At 33.4% G+C, this 25,736-nt stretch overlaps 2 protein-coding genes across 3 annotated transcripts; both read right to left on the reverse strand.

Moving 5' to 3' along the window:
• Positions 1-1,249: 1,249 nt before the first annotated feature.
• LOC133834239 (uncharacterized) lies at positions 1,250-4,066 on the reverse strand. Of its 2 annotated transcripts, none has more exons than XR_009893324.1 (3): positions 3,456-4,066; positions 3,251-3,344; positions 1,250-1,853 (listed from the first exon to the last, which is right to left on the reverse strand). XR_009893324.1 is itself a non-coding variant. In XM_062263778.1 (3 exons), exons 1-3 carry the CDS (start codon positions 3,577-3,579, stop codon positions 1,653-1,655), a joined length of 381 nt encoding a protein of 126 aa, XP_062119762.1. In that variant the 5' UTR covers positions 3,580-4,059; the 3' UTR covers positions 1,250-1,652. The 2 variants fall into 2 exon arrangements, 1 of the variants encoding a protein (XP_062119762.1); XM_062263778.1 differs by having other exon boundaries at positions 3,251-3,306; positions 3,456-4,059.
• Positions 4,067-5,465: 1,399 nt separating this feature from the next.
• Positions 5,466-7,133, reverse strand: LOC133834240 (uncharacterized). Its single transcript, XM_062263779.1, has 2 exons — positions 6,945-7,133; positions 5,466-5,950 (listed from the first exon to the last, which is right to left on the reverse strand). Exons 1-2 carry the CDS (start codon positions 7,063-7,065, stop codon positions 5,739-5,741), a joined length of 333 nt encoding a protein of 110 aa, XP_062119763.1. The 5' UTR covers positions 7,066-7,133; the 3' UTR covers positions 5,466-5,738.
• Positions 7,134-25,736: the final 18,603 nt, after the last annotated feature.

Consider the following 25,736-nt stretch of genomic DNA (forward strand, 5'->3'; position numbering starts at 1 on the left):
AATAGAATAGCATAACTTGTTGCTTATTCTTGCATTGTTGAGAGGAAATGATATTATATTATCATGGGTTTAGCTTAGACTACATATATTCAATAGGACTCAACTTTACCAAACTAGCAAATGCTAATCTATTTTGTGCGACTTCAATTAATTGTTTCTTTTGCTCACCTGTCAAAACATGATGAAACCAAAAAAAAAAAACTGCTAGTATTTCCTTTATATCTTTTGTGGAGACTTGGAAATTATGGTTTTTGACACTCTTAAGTAAAATACTCATTTCTGAGTAGTTTCGAAGTAGAATGGTTTTTGTTTGCTTTGGTGTAGTTGTGAATCCATTATTTTGTATGTGGTGTCCTTTTTTTGATATAATTTCCATAGCATTTTTCTTGAAGTAATTTGTGATGCTAGATAATAACAATAAAATATTTCTTTGTTTATTTTGCAGATGTGATAAGAGAAGCATAAAAGGATACTTAAGACTCATTGAAAGTAGTAACTTTGTTTATTTATTTGTGTTGAAAGTAGTAACTTTTAGAATCCTTGAATACTTAAAGTTAATTTTGTTCTTGATGACAGTGTTGAATGTTTTAAACTAAATTGTGGATTGTTAATTCAATGTTAAATGTTCTTACTTTTTGTTATTTGAAAATCAAGTTCATTTGATGATGCTAGTATATATTAGAAAGCTAATTTTAATTATATAAAAAAAATTAAAATATAATGGAATAAATTAGTGTTATATAAATAAAATATATAATGAGAATTTAAACATATCTAAATATAACAATAATATGAAAATTGAGTTATAATATCTATTACAATAACACTTTTTATGCAAAGAATTATGTTATGCAAACTTCATTATATAACACAAATAATGTGTTATACTAAAGTGTAGTATAACACAAAACATGTGTTATACTAAAGTATAGTATAACACAAAAAATGTGTTATAATAAAGTGTATAACACAAAAAAAATGTTATACTAAAGTGTAGTATAACACAAAAAAAGTGTTATATAATCGACTATAAATAACATAATTAAACACTTATCTATATATTAAAATAACACAGAAATTGTGTTATCGTTGACAGTACAATAACACATCTATATAATACTAATAAAGTGTTATGTAAAGTACCCTGACCTACGATAACATAGTTGGTCTTAACACATCAGAAAGTGTTATCGTATGTTTTGATAACACATTTTCGGTGTTATTAAAAGCATTTTTTTCTTGTAGTGCATGTAGTGCAGTTCTGCCATTAAGACCACCGGTAGCTGGTGAAAAACAATTATTTAGTATTACATTAACCAAATCTTGGTGTCGGCACTGGACGACTATGTAGAGTGGAGTCTCGCCTGCTTTATTAGCTGAATACGAGAAATTAGGGTCTTCTCTCGTCAATATCTGCACAACCTCAAGATGACCGAACCGCACAGCCTCGTGCAACGCAGTGTCCTCTTCCTCATTCTTCATCCTTATCATCGTTTGGACACCAGAGATGTCCTCTTCAAGGTCTTGTGGTTGGGATGATTTTGCATGTTCAATTAGAAAATCAACAATGCGGTGATGGTCGTACCTTGCTGCCATGAGTATGGGAGTCTCTTCTCTTGCATTAGTTTGCATCAACAGTGCTGGACACAAGTCTAGGATCCCTTCCACGAAGGTTGTTTGATTAGTGTTCTTGAAGTAGTGATGATATGGACATGGAGCACTGTATTTCTTTCTGGGGTCAATAACAGTTGGAGTTCACTAACCTTTTCCCTGAAGACTTCAAGTTCACCATCAGTTGCAGCTTGGAACAACTTGCGATCCATGCAAATGCGCTCACTATGGATGTTTGTTTTCTGATAATCACTAATGTTGTCAGATGGCTCATGAGAAGAAGAAGAAGAAGAAGAAGAAGAAGAAGAAGAAGAAGAAGAAGAAGTCATTGCTCTTTAAATTTATATGTTATTGTAATAATATTCATTGCATGAGAAGAAGAAGAAGAAGAAGTCATTGCTCTTTAAATTTATATGTTATTGTAATAATATTCATTGCATGCATACATATAATGTCACAACTCGAGCCCTAGGCTGTGGCTGATTTGTAATATCTATAACTTAGGTGGTTAAAGGTCAAACTTTGACCCTTGTTGTAAAATAGTCTTTATAAATGATCATTTAGTTTATATTAAATAGTACTATAATTATAAGTCAAATTCATGGAATAACTCCTATAACTGTATATAAAAATATTAATGATAAAAGCATGATCATTTATCATTATATATAGAACAATAATATCCCCACAGTTATGTAGTCACCAAACAATTAAATTTAATAAGTCATAAACACTCAAAATAATACTTAGCATCCACCATTTCTCATTCCTAACTATTACATAACTAATTCAAATATACCGATCATTAGGTTCCAAATCAAATATACATATATAATGTTCAAAAGATAAAACAATGACACTAAATAGAACTAGGCTAAACACATTTGCTCCATCAATAATTCACCTTATCCACATTCGCGTCACTAGGCTCCCGGAATGGGAGAGATATAGGGGGTGAGCTTATAAAGCGCAGTAAGAAAGCAACTAATAACATAGGAACCAAAATTTTAATAAAACCCTTGCATAGTTAGCTTTGAAAACAAAACATATATCATCATGTATGAACCAAAATAGAGAGAAAACACAAATAATCATAAGAGCATAGCTACAAGTGCACATCACATCGTCCACTAGATCCCTAGTTCCTGTTACCCACCATAGAAAAACCGACATCTTAAATCGGGTAGCCGGACCTGATAACCACCACAAGGGGGAGGCTTAGAACACTTCTTGTATATAGATGCTAGGTCTTTACACCTACAGATGAGTGGACAGCTGATCTACCTATGATGACACAGAGACTAGGCCGTGAAACAACAACATGCACAAATCATGATTACTATGGCTCTCATCGGTATAACCAAATGCAAGTAAACATGAAAAGAAAGAAACACATTCCCTTTATATTTTAGAAAATATGGCAGCATAATAGCTGCATTTCAATAAAACCAAAAAAATCATAACCTGCATAAATAAGTGAACAAAAATATATTTGACACTCAGTGCCCTCAAAACAGATAAGAAAACATGTAGATTAAGTTTTCAATTTTTCAAACATTTTATAAATTTCAAAATTGGAATATATTTAATGCAATTCAATATGAGTAAAATAAATACAATAGTCAAGTTGAGTCCCTACCTCCTTAGAATTTTCAATCCAAGCTAAAACCGACGCTGCTGAGCTTAACGATGATCCTATAATGATTTAGTCCAATTTTAATATCACACTTTTCCTATGTGCATTAAATGAAAAAATGATTATCATCATTAAATTCCTTATTCAAAATCGCGTCCAACGATATATAATATGACCATATTTAAAATTTCAAGTTCCGGAACCTTACCCAAGCGGTGCACAGTAGCGGTTGGTGGCGACAGTGAGCGGTGTATCAGAAACATCGACGAAGGTAGGTGTGACATATAACAAAATGACCACATCAGCGAGTAGATCACATTCATGCGAACCATCGATCCAAAAGGTGCTCAGACTAGTCGGAACGTCGCCGGAAAGTGGAGAAGATACCCAAAATCTCGCCAGAGAAAAATGACGAGTTGACCGGAATGACTAAGTGGGTTTTGTTCCTCTCTTCACGCTGTTTTCAAAGGTACTAACCATTCGTCGAGAGGTGGTCGGAGATGGCCTGAAAACACAATCAAAGTTGACGGACCAAAACTTTGACTGACTATTCCGAACAGACGACGAGTTTGGCAGCGCCGCTTGGTGGTTGAGGTCGTTGGAGCAAGACAAATCAATGAGTCACTGCATGTCAAAAATAGTGGTTGCCGGAGGTTGAGTCTTTGTGGTGGTGGCGTGTTGCCGTTTAGAGAATAGAGAAAGAAGATAAGAGAAAGGGAAGAGAGAGAGAAGTCGGGGAAAGAGAAAGAAAAAAAAAAGGGAAGAAAGAATCATTTGACTATTTTGACTTAAAGTGGGTCCCACCCATAAAAAGATATTATTTAAATTAAATTTTGTTTTTAGTGTGGAGTGTTAATATTCCCGACCCCTCAAATTGTATTATTGTTTTTTTTTACTGATCATAATTATATATTCATTTATTCAAGAATGAAAAAGTATAAAGTAAAAACTCTTGGCACTTCTTTACATTTTTACAGAATATTTTTATGGCGTTAATTATAATTTTATATACCCTTTACGTTATTATATTCATTTTCCAAATTTAGTTTATTTTATTGGATTCTTTTTCCCCCTTTTACCACTTTATAATTAATTACTTATCCATAAGTCAACTAAATATCTTCACATAATTTTAAAACATAAGCCTATTTCTTAATATACACCATTTCTAATTTATTAGGTATTCAAAGAAACTAGATTATTCCATTTAAGAAACTAAAATTTTAAACAATATTATAGCTAATAATGGTAGAAGAAAATATGGATGTGAGTGTGAAACATATTGAGATTTTATTATTGGCTTCAATTCTCATTAGGCAATTTTTTTTGTTTACAATTTTGTTATTAATAATTGTATTTTATGTTATATATCATAGATATGACTCTTCAAAAATATGTTGTAGTGTGTGCTTGAATAAGAAGTTATTGCTATTTAAATTTAGGGTTATTTGCAGTTAAAGTATCTAAATTATTACGTTTATAGCATTTAAGTACTCAAATTATTTTTTTGGCGATAAAAGTACCTTCTGTCCATGTTTTGGTGTAGTTTGGTACAACTGTCAATTCTCACAATTAAATTCGTCTGTCAAACGTAGGAAAAACTACCCAATAAAAGATATATTTGTAGCAAAATTACCCAATTTAAGAAATGTTTGAGGTAAAAGTACCCAAGTTATAAGCAAATTTCACACCATGTACGCAGACTTAACTGCGAAACAGATAACAGTACTAAATAGGTTATAATTTCTTTCAAGTACCAAAAATAGAAAACGCCCTTACGGTAAGAGCAGCCTCTACCTAAGAAAATTCCAATAAACTTATATACTTTGAGTAAAAAGGTGACAGTTTTTTTAACTCGTTAATGGATACTATTTTATTTTGCCATGGCATTATGTGTTGACGAGTTGAATGTATAAATATATATGGGTGCACTTTTAATGGTTACTACCCATGGATAGTTACTTTAATATTATCCATTAGATTAAGATCAATGGTCCATATTTATAGTTGTTAATTAATATTTCTAAAAATAAATTTTTATTTTTTCAAATTTTTGGAAGAGTTACTTGATGAAAAACGTGTATTTGTTATGAAAATTTAATATTGTAAACTTTTCATTTTTCAAATGCATGTCAATTTCTAAATATAGCTAATGTCTCTTATTGGTTGAAAACAACATTAATTATGCAAAAAAAAATAACTAAATTCAAAGTCAATGTTGAAAAAAAAATATTTACCTATTGGTGACTTGCTATACCAAGTCATTATATTGCCACATCATCATAATTGTTATATAATAACTTGCCGATATTATATTATTATTCTAAAAGATAAGGTATAGCCAGCTTACATTTATTCACTTATTTAAAAACCTCAACAATATCATATGTATGTATGATTGAGGCATGCATATATATATATATGAAAGAGAGCTAGCTATGTGTAGATGATGATATATATAAGATATGATGACTAAGATATGAATCAGTGATTAGTTGAATATCTTCGTCGAAGTGGTTGTTGGGCATATTCTAGGGCATCCTGTGACCTCGTAGCTGCATTGACAAAGTGGACAGGCTGATCTGTCGCAGAAGCATGGATTGCCGCAGGTTGATGGGCAAGCACCTCTTCTTGTGTCTCTACGAACGCACTTAAGCTTCCCAGATTCCACTTCGCAACTACAGCTAGCACATTTCGTTGGTCCTACATACAAACAACATCACTTCATCAAATTATATATATATATACATGTATTGTATAAATATAAAAATTGTTAGAGTATAGTGTCCCACGTGGAACGAGTGTAAAGAATATTGAGTCAAGAACACAAGTAATTAACTCCACTAATCATTGATTGTCATGGTATCATGAGTCATATTCCTAGCGGGTATTCGATCCATACCGATCCAAATAGTGAGCAGAATTAAAAAAAAGAAAAGAAGATCAGTAAGCTGCATTATGCATGAGATACGCATAGTGCAACAAGACACTTGAGATCCAAATAGCAAGTGATAAGTCGCACGAGATCCGCATAGTACAAAAAGACACTCGAGATAAAAATAAAAAATAAAAAAAAGCTATAGCTGAGAAAAATAATTTGTTATTCAAGACTGGTGAGCAAAATATAGTCACCATCTTGAGGGGATATTAGAATATAATTTCCTACGTAGAACAAGTGTAAGAATATTGAGTCATGAATAAGAACATGGGTAACTCCACTAATTACCAATTGATTTTTAGATAAAATCTGATCATAATTCTTGTCAAGAACCAACATAACTCTAAGACCAATAATAATCAGATGAATTAATGTTCATGTGATGCTTGGTTGGGGTGAATAAGTAAATGAAAAGAACTCAATAATTTTTATAAAAAATAACCCATTTTTTGTCTTCATATTAATTTTTATTCTATTTTATTATTATCCTTCAATTTCATTTCCTCCACCCAAACTTAATATAAGAGAATAAAATACTCTAATTTTTTTTTTTTTTTGTAAATACAAAAGAAAATCATAAATTTAGAAAGAAAAAAATATACTATTATATATATATATTTTATAAAAGGGTGAAAAAAATTAAATTTTGTCATGACTCCTAGTGTTTGGAGACCAGGGTTAAGGTATAGATAATTTATGATCTTATTATAATAAGTTAATTTCTTCAATATCTATATATATATATATATACATACATACCAACTGGACAAAAGGGAGCACCATTGTCCGAAATCAACCCCAAAAAATCAACACGAGCATGAGTTGTTGAAGCCACCACAGCCAACAAAAGCAGAGCAAGAAAAACCTTCATGAACGCCATTTTTAATTATTGTAGTGAGTGAAGAAGATCGATCGAGTGATTATATATATATATATAATACTTTTGAGATGTGGAAACTAGAGGCTTATTTCCAAGGTATTTATAGAGAGACTTAAGGATAATAAGCTTATCCTATTCATTCATATCTCACCATACACGTATTATTATTATTCAAATTAAATTGAGCACGTGAAAATTATTGCATGCATTCGTTGAGTGGCACTACAAGAAACTAGTTCTTTGCCGGCGTAATTCGTAATTGCGCCGGCAAAAATCACTTTCACCGGCGCAATTCATGAATTGCGCCGGCAAAAATCAAACCCTATGCCGGCGCAATTTAACGCCGGAAAAGATGACTTTTGCCGGCGCAAGTCGGGGTTGCGCCGGCAAAAGTAATGCCAGATTTTTCAAAATAAGCGTACAAACTTTTGCCGGCGCCTTTCACCTAACGCGCCGGCAAAAGTCAACGTGTTTTTAAATTTTTACACGTTTGAAATAAAAAGTAGGTGGGCTTACTTTTGCCGGCGCGTTTCGTTGCGCCGGCAAAAGTGACAAAACGCGCCGGCAAAAGTCGACATAATTAAAACGACATCGTTTTACTTTAGGGTTTACTTAAACACTTTTGCCGGCGCATTTTTAGACTTTTGCCGGCGCAACGAAACGCGCCGGCAAAAGTCTTAACGATATATCTCAGCCGCAGCCTCCTTCTTCCCCATTTCTGTTCTGAGTTTGTAAGCTCTCTCTCTCTCTCCTCTGTGATAGTCTCCGACCACCGGTGTCCCATAATCCCACGCCGTGGCTCAAGTTATATATTGAAGCATCTCTCAAGGTTAGTAAAATGAGAAATTTTTTAACATTTTTGGATTTTTTTCTCAATATTATGTTTTGTAATTGTATTTTTTTTTTGTTATTCTCTCCCTATGAACAGGTGTGTTGTAACTCTCTCGGTGAAACAAATGCAAAGGTTAGTTTATATATATATTTATATATGTTTATATATATTTCGGTTTATATATATATATTTATATATGATTATATATATATGTATATATTTATATATATTAGTTATATCCGAATATATATATGTATATATTTATATATATGTATATATTTATATATATTAGTTATATCCGAATATATATATGTATATATTTATATATATTAGTTTATATATATGTATATATTTATATATATTAGTTATATATATATATATTAGTTATATCTGAATATATATATATACTTAAATTTGGTTTTTTTTTTTTATATATCTGTATATATGTTTGTATATGGATATATGTTTATGTATTTCTGTAAATGGGTGTGTATATATGTTTATTTAATGTTAAATTTTTGTAGAAATTGATTAATATAAATGTATGTGTGTGATATTTGTTATTATAATTATATTTTTCTGTTTATAAAATAAATAAATGTGTAGTTTTAAAAAAATGATATTAATAATGAAAAAGAAAATATAATTTTAGTATTTATTAAAAAAAATTTGATTTGAGAATGTATATTTTTTTAATTTTAATGCTTAATATGTATATTAAAAAATAGATTAGATTATGTATATTAAAAAAATATATATTATATTTTTTATATTAAATATTATTTGTTTATAAATATTTACTAAATAAATTGTTTTGATGTTACTGATATAGAAAGATTTGATATATGTTATTAATCTTGGTTTATGTTGTGCATGTTATGAGAATGTTCTGTATATTGCTCTGGGACTATTCTGGTTATATATGTGTTTAATTTGTAGGTTTTTAAATTTTTGGGATAGTTTGAAATATAGTCGTTATGCTGCCCAATTTTTGTTGGAGTTAGTAAAATTAATAAAAGTTTAATAATTAATTAAATAAATATTTAAGTATAATTAAAAATTCATCAAAAAAATAATTTTTAACTATAATTTAAATAAAATAAAATTACCAATCATAATACTTAATAATTAATAATTAATTTTAACATTAATATTAGATGTTTTGTAATTGAAAAAGTTAAAAATATAAATGATTTAATAAAATATAAATATAATAAAATTATTATTGATTAAGTAAATAATCCAATACAAATTAAAGAATTTAATAAAAAATTACAAAATGGAGATTAATGTATAATTAAATTAATTTTAAATTAAAAGTAATAAATAAGTAAATGTTAAAGTAGACTAGTCAACGGACACGTGGCAATACATGATTGATAAAATTTGTTATTATTCTTAAAATATTTTTTAATTTAACAAAAAAATAAAATTTACATTTTTTAAAAAAAAATTCAAAATTTTTTTCAACTTAAGATTAAGTATGAAAAATACATTTTTTTTAAAATTTAATTTTATATTGTTAATATCCTCAAAATTTTTAATTTATTATTATTAAAATCTTCCTATTTATCATTTTGTCTACTTGTTTTCAATTAAAGATTAAGTAATTTTGTTTAAAATCTAAGCAATAATTTAAGATTAAATATTTTTTTTACTTAATCCTAAATAATTGATTAAAAGCAGCAAATTTGATTTTTTTTTTGTAAAAAATGAAAAAAAAAATTATTTTTTGTTACCTTTAAATTGGAAAACAATAAATTGGATTTTTTTAAAAAAATAAAAAATAAAAAATGTTTTTTTTTTATGAAAAATTATTTAAAATAATAATAATAATAATGTGTACCAATCATGTGGTGTCACGTGTCATTTAAGTGTTAGTAAGTTGTAAGTTTGAGTAATTTAGCCGGAAATATCTCTATAAATAATTATTTTTGCCAGAGATAGGATATTATTATCAGTTAGTGATAATTAGGGAGACAAACAGTCATGAAATACTTTGACTATCATTTCCCTTATTTTAAGACAATTATTAATATTTTCTTAATTATTTCGCTTAAAGATGGCAAGCGACAGAAGCTGGATGAGTGCGAGGAATCGTTGGTCTCTGGAGTATAGAAATGGTGTTAAGGAGTTCTTCGATATCGCCAAAAATCAGTTGAACGATCGGGGTTTGGTTCGCTGTCCGTGCAAGAAATGTGGGAATGTTAAGTTCCAGCCTATAAATGCAATTTCGATGCATTTATTCAACAATGGCATCGTACAGTCCTACAAAGTGTGGCATTACCATGGAGAGGCGCTGCCGTCGCCACCAGCTGTGGTACGAGATCATGATAGAGATGAGATAGCGGATATCCTGGAGGATGTTTACGCTGAAGATGACGTTCCCCATGGAAACTATAATGATCCTCCCCAAGATGATCCTCAACATCGCGACAAGTATGACAATTTATTTAAGGAGATGTCAAGTGAACTGTACCCGGGTTGCCGAAAGTATTCCGCGTTGAACTTCTTGGTGAAGCTGATGCATCTCAAAGTAATTAACAAGTGCAGCAATCATTACTTTGATGGTTTGCTGGAATTGTTAGTCGACGCTATGCCTGACGGAACAATTTTACCTAAGTCTAACTATGAGGCGAAGGCAAAGTTGCGGAGTATTGGATTGGGATATGAGTCCATCGATGCTTGCAAGCATGACTGTGCACTGTTTTGGAAGGAGAATGCGAATTTGGAATTCTGTCCGGTTTGTGGTGAGTGTCGCTGGCAAGATAATCGTGGGAACGGGAAGAAAGTGGCCCATAAGGTCATGCGGTACTTTCCGTTGACGCCGAGATTGAAAAGGCTGTACAGTTCCAGATATACTGCAGAGGATATGAGATGGCACTATTCTAAAAGGCCAAGGGAAGATGGTGTGATGAGGCACCCCGCTGACAGTAAGGCGTGGAAGCACCTTGATGAGTTGTACCCATCTTTCGCAGCCGAACCTCGAAATGTTAGGCTTGGGTTGGCTACAGATGGTTTCAATCCTTTTGGGAACATGAGCAACTCTTACAGCATGTGGCCTGTAATACTTGTCCCATACAACTTGCCGCCGTGGAAGTGCATGAAACCACAGTCATTAATGTTGTCTATTCTTATTCCAGGTCCTTCTTCACCTGGAAAAGATATCGATGTCTATATGAGACCTTTGGTTGACGAGTTGAAGGAGTTATGGATGAATGGTGTCGAGACAAGAGATGCATACAATAGTACATTGTTCAATATGCGTGCAGCAGTCTTGTGGACCATTAACGACTACCCAGCTTATGCTATGATGTCTGGGTGGAGCACAAAAGGGTACAAGGCGTGTCCCACATGCAATGAAGAAACTCCCTCTGTAGGGATTAGAAGTAAAATTGCATACATTGGCCATAGGAGATTTCTTGATATGGATCATGAATGGAGGAGCAAACGAGCACTATTCGACGGTAACAGGGAACTCAGGCCACCACCGAAACATTACTCCGGTGATGATGTTTTGAAGCAATTAGAGAATTTGCTGATTAGACATCCTGGGAAACACAAAGAATTTGGTGGTGTGAAACGCAAAAGGGCTCCGATTGAACTTAATTGGTCGAAGAAGAGCATATTTTTCGAGCTTGATTATTGGAAGGAGTTATTGTTGAGGCATAATTTGGACGTAATGCACATTGAGAAGAATGTTTGCGACAGTGTCTTGGGAACTTTGTTGAACTTAGAGGGAAAATCTAAAGACACTGACAAGGCAAGACTTGATCTAGCAGACATGAAAATTAGGGAAAAACTCCACCTCCGCAAAGAGGGAAACAAGTGGAAGAAACCGCACGCCAGTTACACCCTCAGTGTCCCGGAGCGTCGAGTTTTCTGTGAATTTGTGAAGTCAGTTGAATTCCCGGACGGTTTTGCTGCAAACCTTTCGAAGAATGTCAATGTCAATGATGGCAAGATAACTGGGTTGAAATCACATGATTGCCACGTGTTGTTTCAGCAGTTGTTGCCCGCCGCACTTAGGTCGTTTTTGGTTCCGGAAGTTCGGAAGCCAATTATTGAGTTGTGCGGTTTTTTCAAAAAACTTTGTGCACGGACTTTGAATGTGAAAGACCTTGAGAAGATGGAGACAGACATTATCACCATTTTATGCAAGTTGGAAATGATATTTCCTCCAGCATTTTTCGATATTATGGTGCATTTGGTTTTGCACCTTCCGAAAGAGGCAATTCTTGGCGGTCCCGTGCACTTTAGGTGGATGTATCCCATTGAACGTTCGATGGGAGTTTATAAACAATATGTAAGAAATCGTGCACGTCCTGAAGGTTCAATCGCAGAAGCTTACGTGGTGAACGAGGCTTTAACCTTTTGCTCAATGTACCTGCGGGGGGTTGAGACTCGATTCAATCGACCTGAGAGGAATGACGATCGCGTTGAATCCCAACCAAATCGGGAATATTCTATTTATAAGGCTGTTGGTCGTCCATTTGGTAAGAAATCAAGTATGCTCCTCAATCCGCAGTTAAAGCAAAAGGCTGAGTGGTATATCTTGAACAATTGTGCCGAAATTAAGGAGTACCTTAGGTGTGTTTTCTAGTATTTTTTCAATAATGATGTTTGGTTTATATACCGAGTAAATGCCAAAATCATAGTTTTTTTGTTCATTTGTAGTGAGCATATGGATGAATTAAGAAGACGGGGGGGCTTGAATCTTGAAGTTCAACAAGAAACTGATTTTCCTCAGTGGTTCAAAGAAAGAGTATGTATATTAGTCAATTCTTTTCTGAAACCTCACTTAGTCAATCCAAAACTAACTTTCAATGTTAATGTTGATAGGTGAACGGTTTGCATGAGTCAACACCTACTGAAGTGAATAATGAATTGTATGCTCTCGCAAACAAATCAAGCGGCACCGTGTATTCATATCCAGGGATGATAATGAATGGTGTGAAATTTGTGACTCGTGGTCGTGATATGAAGCTTAAAACACAAAATTGCGGTGTAATGGTGCCAAGTGAGGAAGGAGTGAACTACTATGGAGTTTTGGAAGAAGTAATTGAATTGTCCTACTTGATGGGTTACAGTGTTGTCCTATTCAAGTGTAGATGGTTCAATACAAGTAGAATTAAAGTGGAATCCAATTTTACGAGCGTATATGTGAAAGAAGAATGTTATAAAGATGATCCTTTCGTTCTCGCATCTCAAGCGAAGTTGGTGTATTATCTTCGAGATGTGAAAAATGGGGATGATTGGAGGCTCGTTAATGAATACATTCCAAGGAATGTATGGGATTTCACAAATTCCGATGTTGATGATACTGAGACCACAAATGATATACCAATATTGCAAGAAGTTAATTCTTCTTCATTTCAGTTGTGGGTAGAACTTCCAATTTTTGATAATCTTCAGTATGATCGGGTTGATGTCAATGCCACTGAAGTGCACAACGTTGATGATTTGGTTGGCGAAGGTTCAGATGAATTTGTTGTCGATGATGAAGTTGAATTTGAAGACGACACGTTGGTCGAGTATGAAGACGATGAGGATGACGATAATGTTCTAGTCGATAGTGATAGTGATAGTGATGTTCGTAATGATGTTGTAGTTAGTGATGACGAGGACAGTGATATGTAATTTAAACAAGTGTATGTAACTTTTTATTTAATTCAATGAAAAGTTTATTTATTATCATTAATTAATGATAGTATTAGATATAGGTACACATGCACCTATTGGATGCTTTGGGGATAGTCAATGTATTCATGTACTGGTACTCATTTTTTCAATATATTTGATGAAATATGTTGAAAAAATGGGTAGTCGCACATGTCTGCTTACTATCTCCAAGGGATCTATTAGGTCGGAATAGGGTAGGTTGGGAAAGACAATAAGTAATAAAATGTTAATTCAATAACAAAAAATAATAGTGATGCACCTAGTGGATGCCTTGGGGATAGACAATGTATTCATGTACTGGTACTCATTTTTTCAATATATTTGATGAAATATGTTGAAAAAATGGGTAGTCGCACATGTCTGCTTACTATCTCCAAGGGATCTACTAGGTCGGAATATGGTAGGTTGGGAAAGACAATAAGTAATAAAATGTTAATTCAATAACAAAAAATAATAGTGATGCACTTAGTGGATGCCTTGGGGATAGACAATGTATTCATGTACTGCTACTCATTTTTTCAAAATGTTTGATGAAATATTTTGAAAAAGTGTGTAGTCGCACATGTCTGCTTACTATCTCCAAGGGATCTACTAGGTCGGAATAGGGTAGGTTAGGAAAGACAATAAGTAATAAAATGTTAATTCAATAACAAAAAATAATAGCGATGCACCTAGTGGATGTCTTGGGGATAGACAATGTATTCATGTACTGCTCCTCATTTTTTTTAAATGTTTGATAAACATTTTAAAAAACTGAGGAGAAGTACATGACTTCTTACTATCTCCAAGGGATCCACTAGGTCGGAATAGGGTAGGTTTGGAAATACCATAATGAATAAATGTTAATTTTATAACAAAAAACAATAGACATACATAATTTGAATTAGTTAATTAATGAATATTTTAATGTAGAATGGCCGAAACAAGTAATGACACAGGTGGTGGCTCCAAGAGAGGCAGGGGAGCTTATTACGGTGCCAATATCGAGAAGGAGCTGGCCATCAAAAAAGTTACTCATTTGAAAGTAGAGTTTGATAAAGAAACTGGAAAAGCTATTCAAAAGTACGGCAAGTGGTTCAACAATTCTATGGCTCGTTATTTGCGTAGCACCGTACCCCCAACTACACTAGCTTGGGAACAAGTAAAACCAGCTGATATCGAAGTTATTCGAAAGAGACTATCTGTAAGCATTCTTTAAACCTTTAATAACTCATTATTAAATATTTTGTCTATCTTCAAAATATTTTAACAAATTCCAATTTTAATTGTGATTTTAGGAAAAATTCATTTATCCAGAAGACAATCCAGTAATCAACGATGCCATGGTAAGACAAATGCAAAAACATCTGACTGATTGGCGCCACACGATGAAGAAACACTGGGTAGATGTTGGAGGAGAGGTGGACAATGAGAGAGCGAAGTCAAAACCTTTTGTGTCGATCACTTCTTCTGATTGGGCAGTTCTGTGTGATTTTTGGGTTTCTGATTCTCACCAGGTATGCCGTACATTTTACATTAATTTTTAATTATAAAATTACAATTTAGATTAATGAGTACTGTTTTCTTTTTGAAGCGTATATCGAAGAAAAATAAAGAAGCTCGAGCTAAAATGACCATACCAGGAGGACACGGTTCCAAATCCATCGTTGCCCATGTTTATGATCACGTAAATTATAATAACTTATATCCTTACATTTACGAAAATATTATAAATGTCACAATGTTTAAATAATTTGCTTTTTTAGATGGACCCATCTACTGGCCAGCTCCCGAGCATGATCGACACATTCGAGCACCTGCACAAGAAGAAGGATAAGTGGATTAGTGATGCAGCGGCGACAAAACATGTAAGTTGCATAACCTTAACTAATTTATGATCATTTAACTTTAAAAAAGTTTAGTAAATAATTAATAAATATTAATTATTAATTGTTGTTGTCAATTAGTAATTATTTATTAATTATTAATTAAATTTTTAACAATGAAATCTTTATAATCTATGTGCCAATATTTTTATGATTAATGATTGTGGACTAAGATAAAAAAAGAATGTAATTAATGTTGTCCCCGTATCAGGGAGCTTGTGGACTAAAGTAAATTTGGTCATGAAAATCCATATCTGAATCAAAAACATGTAAATATAGTTGATGTATATGTTTGGAGACGTAAATTCCTCATTAATGGAATTAACTGCACTTACCGTATATATCAACAACATCTTCATGATTTTGATTCAGATATGGATTTTCATGACCAAATTTACTTTAGCCCACTTGCTCCCTGATACGGGAACAAAATTAATTACATTCTTTTTCAGTCACTGGTCTGCAGTCATTAATGATAGGATGTTGGCAGATAGATAATAAAGTTATATTTTATATGTTGTTATATTAAAAATTTATAAGTTAGGTTTTCAAATAATGTTATATTGGAATTCGAAATACGTGCTTTTTATTGTGCAGAATGAGATGACCGAACGTCGAGCATCGCAGAGTACGGCCCCTGCATCATCTGCTGCTTCTTGTGTCGGCGATAATGTCGACGGTCATTTCCCGCCTGATATGGATATTGTCACGGATGTCCTTGGACCCCGCTCGCGTTATAAGAAAGGGTTTGGGGGGTTGCCTAGGTTGAAGGCAATTGGCGCAAAGAGGGCAGCATCTTCGTCAACTTCTCAAATGTCCGGGCAATTGCCACCTGAAGTGGACACCATTTTGCAGCAAAATCAGGACATTATGCTAGAAAATCAGAACCTAAAGAAGCATACGACTAAACTTGAGAGTCGTCAACGGCGTCAAGATCTCCTGCTCAGTGCTTTGTTGAAGCAGGTTGGTCAATTGGCTCCTGGTTTTACTGTTGACTTACCAGACCAGGATTCGGACGAGGACGATGATGCTGATGGGGGCGGGAATGATGAGGCGGCCAGTACTCATTTGTAGAACTTTTTTTCTATTTATTTAAAATTTAATTTATGAGACATTTATTTTACTAAATTACTTTTATATTTTAATGTTTGGTGGAGACAATAAATATTAATAGTTGTAATTTTTTGTTTATTTATTTATAAAATTTTAATTTTATTTTTATTTCTAATTAAATAATATTACTAAAAAATTAAATAATTATTAATATATTAAAATTGAAAATTATTAATTAATATTAATATATTGAAAATAATATTAATAATTTAATACAAATTATTATTTTAAAAATACTTTTACCGGCGCAAAATTACGTCGGCAAAGAGTTTCAATCTTACCTTCACATATACACTTTTACCGGCGCAAAAATGCGCCACTAAAAAATTAAACTATTGCCGGCGCATTATTGCGCCGCTAAAAGTGTTTTTCACAATATCGTGACAGATTTTTTTACCGGCGCATTTATATTTTCACCGGCGTATTTTTTCGTCGCCAAAAAAGTCCATTGCCGGCGCATTATATTTGCGTCGGCAAAAGTGACATTAGCGACGGAGATACGACGCAATTCTTTGCCGGCGCAAAATTGCGTCGGCAAAAACTCCATAGTTTTTGCCGGCGCAAAACCATACTTTTGCCGGCGCAAATTTGCGCCGGCAAAAGTCTCCTTTTTTGTAGTGTGGTCCATTTTTGTCTGAATCTTCTACTCTTGGTATATATAATTTAATGTATTTGTTTGCTTATTATTATGATGAGGATATTTTAAGAACAATGAATTGAATATTGGTAGGTATAAAGATTGAAAAGAGAATGATAAAAACATGGTCTAAAATTCTTTAAGTATGTTATTCATAATATCTTGATTATATATGTATATATATATAGACAATTTTATTATAAGGCTTCAGTTTAAACTCTATCGGTAGGACTCTCAGTGTTTCTCGACCTGTGAACAGTTTTCAATATAAATTTTTTTCTTATAACTGTATATATTATAACTATTTAGAACATATTTTCAAAATATCCAACTAACAATAACGAAACCAAGAATTATATAATGATCGGTAATTACAAGTTTGGTCAGAATTTGGTAGCTAGTATGGTACGTATAGACCATTGGAAAACATTGAATTTGGTATATACGAACGAAAAAAATTCAACCACGTTATTATTGTACTTATTAATTAATTAACAATATCATGGGGAGAGGGTATATGATTATTTTTACAACTTTATGGATAAAATATTGTTATTATTATTCAAAGGGTGGTTGTGGATAGGATGAAAAATTTCTCTACCAGGATAGGGATTTGCCCTTAATTAATGGGATGGGAGTGGGGACAGGGGCTATTTTCTAACTTCGCATGTTAAATGGGTCAAAGACAGGAATAATAGTACCATCTGCCCCGTTTGCTCTTTTATTTATTTTATAATATTTTTTATTTATTTTAAATATATTTAATACTTTAAGTGATTAATATAATATAATATATATATATATTAAATTTAAGTAATCTAGTTTATTTCATTTTTAAATAATTGGGTATATTTAATATTGTAGTGTGATGGATGCTTTGCCAAACCGGCGGCCAAAGAAATATAAAAAATCTAAAATATTTAACTTAAATTATTGATCACTTGTATATATATGTACAACTTTAATTAATGATGACATTAATTCATTTCCAATGTACCATCTGTGGGGACCGGACCCAATTGGTGGTAACTCAATTGGATTGGCCGAAAGGACAAAATCAAAATAATGTGTTGATGTTGAACAAACTCATATTAGGCAGCAGCTGAACTAAGCATGGCATAAAAATTAACTAGGAGGGGCCAAATAGAAAGGTTAAATAAAATTAATGAGAATTGTTAAGAGGTATCATTGGTGTCCAACACCACAAGTAGGTGGCATACCAATATTGGGGTAATCTAATATCGAGTTCCACATATTTGAATTTAATAAGTATTATTGGGTATCGCTAACTAATTATGAGGTGTCACCTCATGTGGTGTTGGGCACCTTAAGGTGCCAATTAGCAACACTCAAAAATAATCTTACATATATAATAAATGATTGTCTAACGGAATTTATTGTCACTTGGCTTAACATGATATTTTTAAGGGTTTATAATTTTTTGGACCTTGTATTTTTTTACATTCTTTGTTTGGACCTTGTGTTTTGAAAAATTATTTTTTAGACTATATGTTTTGTAAAATAGTTCAAAGAGATCCCTAAACCCGATTTCGATGATCAAAGTTTTTTGAACTAAAATTAAAAATAATTTACCAAACTAACAATTCTTAACAAAATCATAATTATTCTGCATAATATTTGTATTGGTTTTGAGATGGAACTCCATGATTCTTACTATGTATCACATTCTACTTCTAAATATTTTTCCATATTCTAACACTCAGGGACCCCATCCCACATGTCGTATGCCTTTACTTGGCCACCACTGCTACTAGTCATTGTGGGAAAAATTGTGTGATTGGATTGAGTAGTGTTAAAGAAAGAGAAGATCGTCTCGGGGGAAGAGGTTGCAGCTAGGCAGTGGACGGCGGAGAGGAGTGGAGCAGCATGTGTGCCGAAGGGGAATGCTACTACGTACGACCACATGAGAGTGGGCTAGTGGTAATGTGTTAATGTGACATTGCTTAGTATATTTAGTAGGGATGTAAATGGGGCGGGTCTGCCCCGCCCCGCCCCGCCCCACCCCGCCCCGATTAGTTTCTTGGAGCGGGGCGGGTCACCCCACCCCATTTGCCCCATTTAACTTTTTTTTTTTAAGAAACATTAAATTATAATTTTAGAATTTTCCCCAAGCCTAGATATTATTTTTTATTGTAATCTTTACATTTTACACTTGGTATCAACTACACCATCAAATATTATATTTTGTTTTTTTTATTTTAAACTTTACAAAATAAATACAAGAATGAGGATGAATTATATAAAACATATTTTTCAATATTTATAATTCTTTCTAGTCTATATAGAATTAAAAATATTCTAAATCACATATAAAATATCAATTTTACGTACTATGTATATAAGTAGCATGAGAAAATTGAGTTAGAGTATACAAAAAAATAATTGAGGCGGGCCGGCCCCGCCCCATTTAAATTCCTAGCGGGGCGGGGCGGGACGGGGCGGCACCCCGCCCCGAATTCCGCCCCATTTTTACTGGGGCAAAGATGCCCCGTCGGGTCGGCGCCCCGCCCCACCCCGTCGCCCCATTTTGCCATGCCTAATATTTAGAATAATGATATGTGCACCAAGATATTACATCAACTGACGTGGCACTACTAAAACAGTAGGTCTCATCTTAAATAAATTTGAATGGTTAGAAGATATTACAAGTTCGTTCATTTGAAAAATTGAGAGAGAGAGATAGAGATATTGCAAGTTATAAAGTCTTTGTTAGAGGATATTGCAAGTTCGTTGTCCAATTTTCCAAGAGTATCATTGTCACTACAAAAAATCAGACTTTTGCCGGCGTAAATTTGCGCCAGCAAAAGTCAGGTATTGTGCCTGCAAAAAGCAACGACGTTCCCCCGTCAATAATGGCACTTTTGCTGACGCAAAAAGTAATGCACCGACAATTGTATCTTTTGGCGACGAAAAAATGCGTTGGAAAAAAATAAGAATGCGCCGGGAAAAAATTTTGTCTCGTTATTGTGTAAAACACTTTTAGCAACGCAAAAATACGCCGACAAAGATTATTATTTTAGTAGCGCAAACTTGCGCCGGTAAAAGATGTGTCTTTTAGTAGCGCGTTTTTGCGCCGGGAAAGGTGGATATATGTAGTGACGCATTTTTGTGCCAGTAAAAGTTGAGACTTTTGCCGACGTAATTTTGCACCGGTAAGAATATTTTTTAAATAATTTTTTTGATAATATTACTAATTTTATTTTCAATATATTAATATTAATTAATAAATTTTGATTTTAATATATTAATAATTATTTAATTTTCTAGTAATATTATTTAATTTGAAATAAAATTAAAATTTTATAAATAAAAAAAATTACAACTATTAATATTTATTGTCTCCACCAAACATGAAAATATAAAAGTAGTTTAGTAAATTAAATCTCTAATAAATTAAACTTTAAATAAATAAATAAAAAAGTTCTACAAATGTGTACTGCCCTCCTCATCATCCCCGCCCCCGTGAGCATCATCGTCCTCGTCCGGATCTTGTTCTGGTAAGTCGACAGTAAAACCAAGAGCCAATATACCAACTTGCTTCAACAAAGTACTGAGTAGGACATCTTGACGTCGTTGACGACTCTCAAGTTTAGTCGTATACTTCTTTAGGTTCTGATTTTCCAGCATAATTTCCTGAGTTTGCTGCAAAATGGTGTCCACTTCAGGTGGCAATTGCCCGGACATTTGAGAAGTTGACGAAAATGCTGCCCTCTTTGCGCCAATTGCCTTCAACCTAGGCAACCCCACAAACCCTTTCTTATAATGCGAGCGGTGTCCAAGGACATCCGTGACAATATCCATATCAGGTGGGAACTGACCATCGACATTATCGCCGACACAAGAAGCAGAAGATGATACAAGGGCCGTACTTTGCGATGCTCGACGCTCTGTCAGTCTGCACAATAAAAAGCACGTACCTCGAATTCCAATATAACATTATTTGAAAACCTAACTTAAAATTTTTTAATATAACAACATATAAAATATAACTTTATTATCTATTTGTCAACATCCTATCATTAATGACTGCAGACCAGTGATTGAAAAAGAATGTAATTAATTTTGTTCCTGTATAAGGGAGCAAGTGGGCTAAAGTTAATTTGGTCATGAAAATCCATATCTAAATAAAAAACATGAAGAAATTGTTGATATATACAATAAGAGCAGTTAATTCCATTAATGGGGAATTTACGTCTCTAAACATATACATCAACTATATTTGCAAGTTTGTGATTTAGATATGGATTTTCATGAACAAACTAACTTAGCCCCACAAGCTCCCTTATACGGGGACAACATTAGTTACATTCTTTTTTTATCTTAGTCCCCAATCATTAATCATAAAAATATTGGCACATAGATTATAAAGATTTAATTGTTAAAAATTTAATTAATAATTAATAAATAATTACTAATTGACACCAACCAATTAATAATTAATATTTATTAATTATTTACTAAACTTTTTTAAAGTTAAATGATCATAAATTAGTTAAGGTTATGCAACTTACATGTTTTGTCGCCGCTACATCACTGATCCATTTATCCTTCTTCTTGTGGAGGTGCTCGAATGTGTCGATCATGCTCGGAAGCTCGCTAGTAGACGGGTCCATCTAAAAAATAAAATTATTTAAACATTGTTACCTTTATAATATGTTCGTAAATGTAAGGATATAGGTTATTATAATTTACGTGATCATAAACATAGGCAACGATGGATTTGGAACCGTGTCCTCCTGGTATGGTAATTTTTGCTCGAGCTTCTTTATTTCTCTTCGATATATGCTTCAAACAGAAAATAGTACTCATTAATCTAGATTGTAATTTCATAATTAAACATTAATGTAAAATCTACAGCATACCTGCTGAGAATTAAAAGCTCAAAAATCGCATAGAATTGCCCAATCAGAAGAAGTAATCGACCCAAAAGGTTTTGACTTCGCTCTCTCGTTGTCCACCTCTCCTCCAACCTCTAACCAGTGTTTCTTCATCATGTGGCGCCAATCAGTTAGATTCTTTTGCATTTATCTTACCATGACATTATTGATTACTGGATTGTCTTGTGGATAAATGAATTTGTCATAAAATCACAATTAAATTGGAATTTGTTAAAATATTACGAAGATAGACAAAATCTTTAATAGTGAGTTATTAAAGATTTGAAAAATGCTTACAGATAGCCTCTACCGAATAACTTGGATATCAGCAGGTTTTACTTGTTCCCAACTCCTGTAGTTGGGGGTACGATGTTACGCAAATAACGAGCCATGGAATTGTTGAACCACTTGCGGTCGTTTGAATAGCTTTTCCAGTTTGTGCATCAAACTCTAATTTCAGATGGCTAACGTTTTTGGTGGCCAGCTCCTTCTCGATATTGGTATCGTAATAAGCTCCCTTACCCCTCTTGGAGCCACCACCGGTGTCATTACTTTGTTCGGCCATTCTACATTAAAATATTCATTAATTAACTAATTCAAATTATGTATGTCTGTTGTTTTTTTTTATATAAAATTAACATTTTATTACTTATGGTTTCCCAACCTACCCTATTCCAACCTAGTGGACCCCTTGGAGATAATAAGCAGTCATGTACTTTTCCCCATTTTTTCAAGATGTTTCTCAAACATCTTGAAAAAATGAGGAGTAGTACATGAATACATTGGCTATCCCCAAGGCATCCACTAGGTGCATGTCTATTACTTTATATATATAATCAATATTTTATTACTTATGGTATTTCCAAACCTACCCTATTCTGACCTAGTGGATCCCTTGGAGATAGTAAGCAGTCATATAGTTCTCCACATTTTTTCAAAATGTTTCTCAAACATCTCGAAAAAATGAGGAGCAGTACATGAATACATTGGCTATCCCCTAGGCATCCACTAGGTGTATATCTATTGTTTTTTGTTATAAAATTAACATTTTATTAATTATGGTCTTTCCCAACCTACCATATTCCGACCTAATGGATCCCTTGGAGATAGTAAGCAATCATGTACTAATTCTCATTTCTTCAAGATATTTCATCAAATATCTTGAAAAAATGAGAACCAGTACATGAATACATTGATTATCCCCAAGGCATCCACTAGGTGTATGTGTACCTATATCTGATACTATCATTAATTAATGATAATAAATAAAGTTTTCATTGAATTAAATAAAAAGTTGCATATGCTTGTTTAAATTACATATCACTGTCCTCATCATCACTAACTACAACATCATTACGAACACCACTATCGACTAGAACATTGTCGTCATCCTCATCGTCTTCATACTCGGCCAACGTGTCGTCTTCAAATTCAACTTCATCATCGACAACAAATTCATCCGAACCTTCGCCAACCAAAGCATCGACGTTGTACACTTCAGTGGGATTGACATCAACCCAATCATACTGAAGATTATCAAAAATTGGAAGTTCTACCCACAACTAAAATGAAGAAGAATTAACTTCTTGCAATATTGGTATATCATTTGTGGTCTCAGTATCATCAACATCGGAATTTGAGAAATCTCATACATTCCTCGAAGTGTATTCATTAACGAGCCTCCAATCATCCCCATTTTCCACATCTCGAAGCTAATACACCAACTTCGCTTAAGATGCGAGAACGAAAGGATCATCTTTATAACATTCTTCCTTCACATATACACTCGTAAAATTGGATTCCACTTTATTCTACTTGTATTGAACCATCTACACTTGAATAGGACAACATTGTAACCCATCAAGTAGGACAATTCAATTACTTCTTCTAGAACTACATAATAGTTCACTTCTTCCTCACTTGGCACCATTACATTGTAATTTTGTGTTTTAAGCTTCATATCACGACCATGAATCACAAATTTCACACCATTCACTATCATCCCTGGATATGAGAACACAGTGCCGCTTGATTTGTTTGCAAGAGCATACAATTCATTATTCACTTCAGTAGGTGTTGAGTCATGCAAACCGTTCACCTATCAACATTAATATTGAAAGTTAGTTTTTGATTAATTAAGTGGGGTTTCAAAAAAGAATTGACTAATATACATACTCTTTCTTTAAACCACTGAGGAAAATTAGCTTCTTATTAAACGTCAAGATTTGAGCCCCCCTGTCTTCTTAATTCATCCATATGCTCACTACAAACGGACAACAATGTTATGATTTTTGCCTTTACTCGATATATAAACCAAACAAATTTATTGAAAAAGACTAGAAAACACACCTAAGGTACTCCTTAATTTCGGCACAATTGTTCAAGATATACCACTCAGCCTTTTGCTTTAATTGCGGCTTGAGGAGCATACTTAATTTCTTACCAAAAGGACGACCAACAGCCTTATAAATAGAATATTCCTGATTTGGTTGGGATTCAACGCAATCGTCATTCCTCTCATATCGATTGAATAGAGTCTCAACCCCCCAGAGGTACATTGAGCAAAATGTTAAGGCCTCGTTGACCACGTGCAAAACCAAATGCACCATAATGTCGAAAAATGCTGGAGGAAATATCATTTCCAACTTGCATAAAATGGTGATAATGTATGTCTCCATATTCTCAAGGTCTTTCACATTCAAAGTCTGAACAAAGTTTTTTGAAAAAACCGCACAACTCAATAATTGGCTTCCGAACTTCAGGAACCAAAAACGATCTAATTGCGATGGGCAACAACTGTTGAAACAACACGTGGCAATCATGTGATTTTAGCCCAGTTATCTTGCCATCATTGACATTGACATTCTTCAAAAGGTTTGCAGCAAAACCATCCGGGAATTCAACTGACTTCACAAATTCACAGAAAACTCGACGCTCCGGGACACTGAGGGTGTAACTGGCGTGCAGTCTCTTCCACTTGTTTCCCTCTTTGCGGAGGTGGAGTGTTTCCCTAATTTTCATGTCTGCTAGATGAAGTCTTGCCTTGTTAGTGTCTTTAGATTTTCCCTCTAAGTTCAACAAAGTTCCCAAGACATTGTCGCAAACATTCTTCTCAATGTACATTACGTTCAAGTTATGCCTCAGCAATATTTCCTTCCAATAATCAAGCTCGAAAAATATGCTCTTCTTCGACCAATTAAGTTCAATCGAAGCCCTTTTGTGTTTCACACCACCAAATTCTTTGTGTTTCCCAGGATGTCTAATTTGCAAATTCTCTAATTGCTTCAACACATCATCACTGGGGTAATCTTTCGATGGTGGCCACCGTCGAATAGTGCTCGTTTACTCCTCCATTCATGATCAATATCAAGAAACCTTCTATGGCCAATGTATGCAATTTTACTTCTAATCCCTACAGATGGAGTTTCTTCATTGCATGTGGGGCATGCCTTGTACCCTTTTGTGCCCCACCCAAACATCATAGGATAAGCTGGGTAGTCGTTAATGGTCCACAAGACTGCTGCACACATATTGAACAAGGTATTATTGTATGCATCTCGTGTCTCGACACCATTCACCCATAACTCCTTCAACTCGTCAAGCAAAGGTCTCATATAGACATTGATATCTTTTCCACGTGAAGA

This window comes from Humulus lupulus, chromosome 5, assembly GCF_963169125.1.
Source record: "Humulus lupulus chromosome 5, drHumLupu1.1, whole genome shotgun sequence".
NCBI lineage: Eukaryota > Viridiplantae > Streptophyta > Magnoliopsida > Rosales > Cannabaceae > Humulus > Humulus lupulus.

Coding starts and splice junctions, on each gene's coding strand:
- LOC133834239 (XM_062263778.1), bottom strand. CDS start 3,579: ATGGTTCGCATGAATGTGATCTACTCGCTGATGTGGTCATTTTGTTAT. Junction 3,307..3,455: donor CGCTACTGTGCACCGCTTGG/GTAAGGTTCCGG, acceptor AAATCATTATAG/GATCATCGTTAAGCTCAGCA. Junction 1,854..3,250: donor GGATTGAAAATTCTAAGGAG/GTAGGGACTCAA, acceptor AGTGATTATCAG/AAAACAAACATCCATAGTGA.
- LOC133834240 (XM_062263779.1), bottom strand. CDS start 7,065: ATGGCGTTCATGAAGGTTTTTCTTGCTCTGCTTTTGTTGGCTGTGGTG. Junction 5,951..6,944: donor TGCTCCCTTTTGTCCAGTTG/GTATGTATGTAT, acceptor GTTTGTATGTAG/GACCAACGAAATGTGCTAGC.